The following is a 10,074-nucleotide window of genomic DNA, read 5'->3' on the forward strand; positions in this document are numbered from 1 at the left end:
ACCGAAACCGAATCAATTTTAATAAACATTCGTTGCATGATGAAAATTTTATTAAAATTTGAATTTACATATCAACATTTATTTAATCGAAGATTTATGTTAAAATTTTACCGATTTAAAAAATCTGCATTGCCATTTCATCTATTTTTCACAAATAAGATTTGATTCTTGAGTAGAGTCAGAGAATGTCCTGACAATCTCATAACAGTAATGTCAGAGAATGAAGTATTATCAACATTGTCTACAGTCTGCAATAGTAACGACTCTCGTGTGCAACCATCGATTTCTTTATTTCGCTGACATTCCTGCAACCTATCAGGACAAAAGAAAAATACATTTGCATTATACTTTAATACTTTTCAGAAATGTTTGAACAAAGGACATGTTCTCGAGTTGATACTCACATTTCAACTAACTCTTTAGATAACTAGCATATGGCTAATGGGCAGTCATAGGGTGTCTATATTACTTTATAATAGTTTGAGAACCAGGAAAAGAAATAAAATACTAGAATCTATATAATCAGACGCATTTTATGATATTTAAAAATATTGCTCATTTTATGATATGTGGAAATATTGCTCGTTTTATGATATATGAAAGTATTGCTCATTTTATGATATGTGAAAATACTGCTCATTTTATGATATATGAAAATATTGCTCATTTTATGATACATGAAAGTATTGCTCATTTTATGATATGTGAAAATATTGCTCATTTTATGATATGTGAAAGTATTGCTCATTTTATGATATGTGAAAATATTGCTCATTTTATGATATGTGAAAATACTGCTCATTTTATGATATGTGAAAATATTGCACATTTTATGAAATGTGTGAACTTCTGTCTATAAATTTATTTCATGAACAATTGCTAAATAATCCAAAACTTGATTATATTAAAGCTAACATCTGAATAATGGGCATACCTTTTTGCTCGAAAAAAATGTAAGATCCGTGATATATTTAGCAAATTAAACAGCATTCAAAAGTGAAAAGAAATGTAGAAATGGCGAAATTTAAAACTTTTCCCCAACGTTAGACAAAGGAAGGGTTTAATGAGAAGACCTGGTTTATCAAAATTCATGAAAAACTAAGAAGTGAATTTGATTTCAATTCAGTTATCATATTCACAATTTATTTGAAAAAAGAATAATAGTTTAATGAAAAGGAACAATTCGAGAATTACGAAAGGAGCAGTTGTTCACTTGCCTGGTCGCAGACTGTTTGCAACTCGACTCCTCTGTATCCTTTTTCCTATCTTTCCTTTTGAGTTGAATTAAAAATTCATTGTTTGGCTATCAAGAATTTTAATTCAACTTAACAGAAAGGTGAAAAGGAAACAGAGGAGCCGAGTTGAAAATGAAAACAGTAGATTAGGCAGGGTACTGTTCATGGGCTGAAGATTTTAATGAGAAATATACAAAACAATACTAGAAGCAGCAAACACATACCTGTTAATGTCAAACATCTTTCAAATTCATTTTTTAAGATCTCTAAAACCTTTTTCACACCAACCTCTCCCTAACGAAGCAACAATGACACAACAGTAATCAAACATTTCGTCCATTAGGGCAACACGTGGAAATGTATTAAGTGACTTGAAAATATTAATTATGACGGCCCTTGGTGATTTTCTTTGAAACAAGGAAGCTGCACAACATAGGCCAAGTGTTAGTAGCGAAATCAAAATCAATATGTAGCAGTAGTACTAAAAGACTATCCGCCCCCATAGCAATAAGTAACATAATTGGATGTTTATTTCTACTTTAAGTAAGCTCTGTTTGCTATCAATGTACACTTAGTGAGCAAACGTATTGCACAATATGAAACAGAAATGGCGGCACTGATGCAAAGTTTTTGAGCTAACCAATAATAAACTAGCTAGAGCAAGTAATCTAAAAGTTGCAACATGACTTTCTTAGATGAAAAAGGGAAATTCATCAAGTTTTGGAACTAGAATACACAAGTGAATATTCTTGATTTTGTCTATTAATGAACAATACTGACACTTGAGTTATAATCTACGATGATAGAAGACACGAAAGTTGAGTTATGATGGTACGAGAACCTTTGAAATATTTGCAATAAAAAAGTTTTTCTTTGCATTAACTTGAGAGATAATTATTTTATGCTGTGATGTCTAAAACTGTTCATTCTCCTCTCTGTTATTTGGAAATAGACTTGGCTGAACATTTTGGTGTTGGAATGGTGGTGACCATTTCGTTAAATGTTGCAACGGAAGTCAGTCGATAAACTATGTCAGAAATCTTCAACTCTACCTTTCCCATCCATTGCGCTGTTTTTGATGGAAAAAATAATGCTGTAGATTGCTCAAAACAACATTTAATCCCTTCTTTAAAAACGGCAGGAAATATGTCACTCTCCACAAAGAACAAGGCAAATAATGATCATATTGGCCCTCCAATACCTGAATGTGATCTTACCAACGTTTTTCTAAATCGTGTTTCGTTTAACATAATCTGTCATCGGCGTTTTTATGGATTTTTATCTAAAACTGGCACAGGTTTCAGCTTAGCTTCAAAACTGTCCAATAAAAAGTTAACATTTCTTACCTTCTAGAAGGAACATTATTCAAATTTTAAGCTCAAAGTGTTGACAATGTCTTACGGCGTTGTAAACATTTCAAAGCTTACGGCCTTTTTGCCATTTCTCATTTGCCAAATAAGTACACAAACAAATAAATTGCTCACTAAGTACACATAAGCAGCAAGAATCGCCACAACAAATAAAATGAAATGAACTTCACTAAAAACTGGAAAAAGGTCTTTTGAGATTAGTTGACGAAAAACAGTACTACTCCGACTTACTCCGTAAGTAAGGCCCCACAAGACTGGTCTTCCGATAAACACTGCCTTGGCGCCCAAGGCCAGCGCTTTGAAGGCATCAGTGCCCTGGCGAATTCCACCATCTAAGTACACTTCAACCTTGCCATTCACTGCTTCAATAACTTCAGGTAATGCATCGATCTGTAGAACAGAACGACAACAAATCTAGTCAATGAAAACAACAATAGTTTCGTAGAACAAAAATGATCAGTTTCTGAACAGCGAAATGATAGAAATACAGCTCTTACTGTTGATGTGACTCCATCAAGCTGACGTGCTCCATGATTCGATACAATTATTCCATCAACATTATGTTCCAATGCTTCTAACGCTGCCTCTTTCGTCAAAACCCCTTTGACCAGAATTGGTAATGATGTCTGTGCCTTTAACCATTCAATGTCCTTCCAATTCAACGAAGGATCGATGAGGCTCTTCACATACGCTGCCAGGCCAGAATCTTTGTCACTTTTAACTCCGTCCGAATGTTCATCGTCTTGCTTGTAGTTAGCAAGCGAAAAATGTGATGGCAATGCAAACTTGTTTCGTACGTCTTCAAGTCGTTGCCCAAGAATCGGCGTGTCCACAGTGACCGCTATCGCTTTGTATCCACATTTCTCCGCACGTCTCACGAGATCAAGAACAATATTTCGATCTTTGTAAATGTATAACTGGAACCATCGGAGGCCTCCAGGAGCGGCGTTGGCAACATCTTCTATTGACGTCGTTGCCCACGAGCTCAACATCATACATGTATCAAATGCTTTTGCAGCTGATGGGAAAATATAATAAAATAAGCTTCAAATAGATCAAATAGTTCAATCTTCATCCTTAAAAAAATTTAGGCAAAATACAAAAAAACTGTTAATTTACCAAATAGTTGAAACGGCAGATGAGCAACTTAGAAGAAATTACACCATACCTTTTGAGCGTGAAAAGAAAGGAAACGGAGATATTTTTACCAAGAATGTCAGGAGAGAAGATATTTTCAAAACAGTGGCTAAGTGGTTCGTCATAGTCAATGATGAAACAAATGTTACAAAGTTTATTTCACAACGACGTCGGGTGATTTCTAAATAAAAACCATTTAGTTTGTTTTGTTAAATTTAGCCTACTTTAGCCATATTACGATGTTTTTTAAACTCATTGATATGAGATAAGCCAAAGTAAGAAAGATAACCAAAATAGTATCAAAAACTGATTAAAATATATATGACCAGTTAAAGAAAATAAGCAAAACCATAAACTGAAAATAAATTTAGCATTAAAAAGCCTTGCTGCCATGTTGGTTTTTTATAAAAATTTGTAGTAACAATAATTGAACTACCATTTTGTTGATGGTTTTGTTGGTCATAGGGACCCAATATCTATGGGCACGTTTTTCCAAATTCGGACCCTGCCTAGATATCTATGTTAAAAATCAATACTAAAGAAACCTAAAAAAATGAACAGTCTTAGGATTTTTGCAAACCTCAAACTTGTTAAGAGAACAAATGAATTCCTAACTATGCCTAAAAACAAATTCATCAAAGTACTGAAAATGACAAAAAAATTATCTTTACTAAAACAAAGGTAAAACCTGATAAGAGCATAGGTCTTGCAATGAAGTTTTAAATTATTTAAAAAATGAGCATAAATTTATTGAAATTGGGGTATTCTCTTATAATATTTAACACCCATGCACAAAGATGTTTGATGGCTAGCTAAATCATTCATATTCTGTTCAGTGTCAACAAAAGCTACTGCATTTAGTTCCATTATATGTTGAGCATTAATAAACATTGAATAATGACAATTTTATTAGATCCTTGCCCCTCTTACTAAATAAACTTAAATCAGATAATACCTTAAACTCAAAACATAATTTATGAATCAAAGAACCAAAAATCAAATACCTCTAGCTGTTGCTAATTCTCCATCAGGATGTGCCATTCTCTGCATAGCCGTTGGTGCAATGCATATTGGAAAGTCTATCTTTTGATCCAAAACTGTTGTGGATGTGTCAACAGACCTGACATCCCTCAGTATGTTTGGCCTTAAACGTAACCTGCATATGAATAAGAGCTTGTGTGATTAAAATCTTATCCTTAATGTCAAATAGTAAAAATATATCAATACACAATGACATTCAAAATCGACATGAAAATATTTTGTTTATGTAAGTGAAAGATGAATTTTTTAAAATGAATTATTAGGTTTGGCTTATTCTATAGCCATTTTTGTCTGAAAAAGCAAATCAGGACTGAAATAAAATGATAGAAAAATATTTGGATTTCATAATTGACATTTTGAACAATACATGGAGAAGTATCAGGTAAGAAAAAAGAAGGTAATGCTAAATGGTGCAAGCATCAGCATTTAATGAGTTTTAAAAATCTGCCTGTGAATTTTATACATGCATAGAACTGGAAAAATTTGTTTTCATAGGCATAGAAGGTCAAAACTGAAAAATAAATGTGTGAACAAAAAGTGATATTCAAAATGGAAAAATAGGAAAAGAGGAGATAAGGAATAGTCATTACCACCTGGTTACAGCCTCAAACACAGACAGGGGGGGTGGTGGTTGCGTGTCACCCTTGTATGTTGTGAGCAATTAGCCTGTATATGGGCAGAAAATGATTAAAAAGCAACTCATTAGCCAGAAACCCAGGATGGACAATTAAGGGCTTTAATCCTGTATCTTCATTTCATGTAGGCACCCCTTGCAAGCTTGCCACAACGTTTTTGCAAACATAAGGAAATACTGATGAAAAATATATGTTACACAATCAAGAAAAAGTTACAGAGTGCTTATTAAAGTATTTTGAGTGCCTGGAGGCACCTGAATTTAGTGGGTAGGGACAGACAGAGTGGAACATGGCTTTGGGAAGAAGGGTTGGGAGAAGTGGGGAGTGTGATGTGCATAACAAACATATAAATAGCCTGGCCATAAAGGAAGAATGGGCAGGGGCAAGGTTGACAATGGCTAAGAGAAGCAAGAATGAAATGAGCTAGGAAAAGGAGAATGTAAGATACTTTATCTTAATATGGTTTTGCAGGGCTTTCACATTTAGAAATCAACATGCGCAGCCAAAAAATGTGTATAGGAAAAATAGACAGAGTATGAAATAGAGAAGGCTGGATACTGATAATAAAGGGGAGGGTAACTAGGGTAAGAAAAAGGAAATATAGAGATTCTCATCTGTGTAAAGTGGGAGGGAATGGGCTGGGCTCAATATGGAAGGGAAGGGTCACATGGGTTGGACAAGGGGCACAATCTGTGTGCAGGAGCATATAGATAAAATGGATGGGGATGGACTGGGCCAAAACTAGGGATGTGAGAGGTTTAATAGCTTGGAATAAAGGTGAGCTTTTGGATGCCTAATCTGTTTCAGGGACCCAATGCGAGGCCCCAATTGATGGATGTAAACTTTATATTTTGAACACGTGCATGTTTTATTCTATTAGACATCAAAAAACTATTGTCAATAAAAATAGTGGTGAGATTGTTGACGGCAAAAAATGTTTGTTAATGTTAGTAACAGTTATACCAATGAGCTATTGTAAAATCATGCCTACAAATGCATCTGATGGGTCTATTGAATTAGTTGTAATGACAGGTATGTCACACTTTGTCGCTGAATGAGCCATTTTATTTGGACATGAAGCTGTATCATTATATTTCTAACAAATATCCCAGATTTTCAGGCTTTCAATCAGATAGAAATATAATAACCCCCACATCACAGGAACATAAAAAGCGTATTGTTGCTGAGACAAAGTCTGCATTTCATTATCTGCTGCCTTTATACATCAATTTGCCTTACTTAAAGAATAATAAATTGCGAAATTTTGCGTTCAGGGGTTTAGTGCTTTTGTGCCGAAATACTAACCTCTTGAACGCATTTGTGTTATCTCTTAGTGTTTGTTCGTCATCCGCACCTGATGCATAATAACCATAGGCGTTTTTCGGCAGAGCCTTGAGGGCAAAATCTTCTAAATCTCTAATACAAATTGGCTGGCTGTTCATGTTCCAAGAAATCTGAGGCGGTTCCACTAACTCTTTTACATATAAGTTCAGGAAGTGCAATAGTTAGTGTTGTTGCTGTTGTTGTTGTTTCTGCTGATGTGGTTGTTGTTGTTGAACTTTGGCTACTGCAGTTCGCACAAACGTAAGTTAAATGATCTAAATACTAATCTTTTGATTGAAAAAAAAATGGAGGAAATGCTTCTGCTGACATCCAGCCTCATATTAATACAAAGTTATGCCAACTTATCATTTAATGATAATAAGATCTTTGATGACGTCATGCAAAATTTTTGATGACGTCTTAATGAAAACACTGACGGTGGCATATCATTCTTAACTATACATCAATTAAAATCTTGCAACGAGACGAGTCAAAATATGTAAATTGCGCCAAAAAATAACAATCTAGTAAAGAGCTAGCGATGATTTTGTCTGATTTTTTACTGCTAAGTGATGTCATCAGTCACGTGACACCCATGCATTTTCAAAAACGTCACCTGGCAGATTATAAAAGCCTGGTCTCCCTACTACTAATAATAATAATAATAAGACCACATATATACAGGTAAACTTGTTCAGCAAAAATTAGTTTGCTGCTATCAATCAAGGACCTGTGAAACTAATGTACCTACGATATAAATGTTACAACAATATAGTTTAAAAAGTTTTTACAATAATTAAATCTAGAGAAAAAGTTAAAAATCAAAGTCGATATCCTTGCAGCAACTCTTGAACTTCAGTATAGATGTTTTGCTTGTAGTTTGCTGAGGACTTTATTAAAAATTTTTACACCCCGGAATGCAAACGTTTTCCGTCCTGCTTCAGATTTTACTCTTGGGAGCAAAAGACAATAATCCGTTGAGAAAGCAACATTAGCTTGAATGTCAGATTGTCAGGCTTTATGTACTGTCTATTGGTGCAAATAGATTGTATAATATACTTAAATAAAAACGAAGCAAGAGAACTTATATAGGTAACTTAACATAAATAAATGAAGCATAACTGGATTTAATCTAAGAAACAAAACGCAAAATTCTAGGCTATATAGCAAGAACAAGATAATTTAGCAGATGACTTCTCTTTAATTTATACCCACACAAAAATCGCTTCTAATGACAATGAAAGAACTTATACTTATACAGGGTGCTAAGGTCTTCTCTTTTTTAAAATGCCTTATTTGCAATCTTTGATGGTATTTTGCTGCTCCTACGATGTTTATTTCAAGCGATACAGGCAGGGTAAATCTTTTTCTTCCAAGGAATTTCTTTGCTTTAGGTGGACATCAAAAGTAGTTATTCATAGACTGTTCACATGGTGTGCTTGTTGTTAACCGCAATATATGACCAAATGTTCTCCATCTTGCTTCCTTCATTTCAGCGCTCAGCAGTTTTTCTCTGTTTTTCTCGTATAGTTGTTTATTGTGTCTTCTCTCACTCTTATCATTCCATACTTGACGAAGTTGCATTCGATTGATGCAGTCTAGTTCTTTGCTTTCATTTTTTTGTGAGTGCTCTAAAATTGTATTTTAACACTGGCTTTACAATTGATTTGTAGTTATCAAGCTTCGTTTGAATATTGACTTTCTTGCTCATCCATAATTTTTTGCCGTTGCTTGAGCTATAATTGAAAATTGCTCCCTTCTATTCATATTCTGGTACTCACCAATCAAACTTCCAAGTTTTTTAGTCCATCTCCAATTTTCGTTTTAGAGCGTTCTTTTTTGATAATGGTTTCTCCCGTTTTTACTTTGTTTACTTTCAAATTCAATCTCCTAAGGCAATCTTTTACAATTTCTTTCAATACTTCAAAACGGGAGTTGTCTTCAGTCAAGAAATCACAATCATTAGCATATATCATTTCTGTTGGTATGCTTGATGTTTCTTCTTGTTTCTTTTCATTTGAATTTATTTTTAATGTTTGCAAAGCATTCTAGAGTTATTCATTCAACAGTCATCAGACACAGAATCTTTTTGTGATATTGTTTATAAGAATATTGCTCAGCCTCAGCACCCATATTTTTGTCTCATTTTATAAGCAATGCTTCTCGTTGCGTTTCAATAATAAAACCAGATTTAGGGGTTATTTTGTAACATCCTTTAGTAACCCTTCCTGTTAGAGATTTATGGTAGGTTGTGTTGAGCGACTTGGGTCGATGCACCAACTGCCCAACTCGTAGCAACGTAGCCTCATCACTGAGTCCTGATGTCTATGAGGGAGCTTTAAGGGCATGTTTTTCTGAGGGAGCTTTATGCCCTTAATTTTGTATTGGTATTTTGTTCGCTAGTCAGAAAATTGATTTTGTAAAGAGGGAGTGTCTGTATCGCTCTGAATTTTCTGATGTTACATTTCCAGGAAGAAAAACAAGAATTTGGCCAGCTAGCATCTAGAATTTGGCTAATATCGATTTGTAGTCTTTGCAGTCATTTTTATCTTCGAAGCATCGAGTGACAGGAATCACAATAAATGGAACGCAAATGTCGAAGCAAAATAAACGGAGGCTGATATAAATAGCCTTATTGCGATAAACCATGGGCGGCGCCAGGTGGGGGACTGTGGGGGGGGGGGCGGCTCCAGCTTTTTTTGCAAAAAAGTGTTTTTAAAAGGATAAAAAGAAAAGGAAAAAATAGAAATAGAAGAAAATAAAAGTGCGATAAATTCTCTTATAGTATTGCTTTATTCCAAAGGAACAAGCTGGGGTATATGGTGCCCCATAAGGTAACGAATTCCATTATAAGACTGGAATTAATCAAACGTTAAAAACCATGCCTTAAAAATAGCCAAAGTTTTGCAAAAAAAGACCGCAATGAATATTCTTAAATGTATTTTAGGCTAGTCTAGAGAACGTGGTTGCAAAATTTTTCTGCTCGCTTCGCTCGCAAGGCAGCTCCCTCTTTAAATGTACCTAAGGCCCGCGACAACCTCTCACAGGCCTTCCAATGTACCGCTAGCATAACGAATGCCCCAAAAAATCATGGGCATAAAATATCGTGAAGCATTTTATTGCGTTATTTCAAAAGATTTTTTTCGTCTAATTATGTTATCAACTTAAGCCTCCTCATTCTGAAATTCTTGGCGCCGCCCCTGCAAACGTTTTCTTATCATGCAGAGAAGAATTATTTGGGACCTTTTCCTTATGTAAAAGCATGTAATTTAGCTGATTTAACATTTTCATGATTTGATACTAAACTGAACTTCACCAGTTAATACTTTTCGC

At 34.6% G+C, this 10,074-nt stretch overlaps 1 protein-coding gene across 1 annotated transcript; it reads right to left on the reverse strand.

Annotated features, from left to right (window-relative positions):
• Positions 1–9,372, reverse strand: LOC135685696 (2-Hydroxyacid oxidase 1). The gene is made up of 6 exons (XM_065201712.2): positions 6,724–9,372; positions 4,747–4,898; positions 3,103–3,623; positions 2,837–2,995; positions 1,460–1,529; positions 1–312 (listed from the first exon to the last, which is right to left on the reverse strand). Exons 1-6 carry the CDS (start codon positions 6,858–6,860, stop codon positions 242–244), a joined length of 1,110 nt encoding a protein of 369 aa, XP_065057784.2. The 5' UTR covers positions 6,861–9,372; the 3' UTR covers positions 1–241.
• Between the last annotated feature and the right edge of the window lie 702 nt (positions 9,373–10,074).

The sequence above is a fragment of the Rhopilema esculentum genome, chromosome 10 (genome assembly GCF_057945365.1).
Source record: "Rhopilema esculentum isolate cy_ngs chromosome 10, ASM5794536v1, whole genome shotgun sequence".
Classification (NCBI taxonomy): domain Eukaryota; kingdom Metazoa; phylum Cnidaria; class Scyphozoa; order Rhizostomeae; family Rhizostomatidae; genus Rhopilema; species Rhopilema esculentum.

Excerpts from the sequence above, each read along its gene's own strand:
- LOC135685696 (XM_065201712.2), bottom strand. The coding sequence starts at position 6,860 with ATGAACAGCCAGCCAATTTGTATTAGAGATTTAGAAGATTTTGCCCTC. Across the intron at positions 4,899-6,723 it reads AACACAAATGCGTTCAAGAG|GTTACGTTTAAGGCCAAACA; the intron begins GTTAGTATTTCG and ends ATTCATATGCAG. Across the intron at positions 313-1,459 it reads AAGATGTTTGACATTAACAG|GTTGCAGGAATGTCAGCGAA; the intron begins GTATGTGTTTGC and ends TTGTCCTGATAG.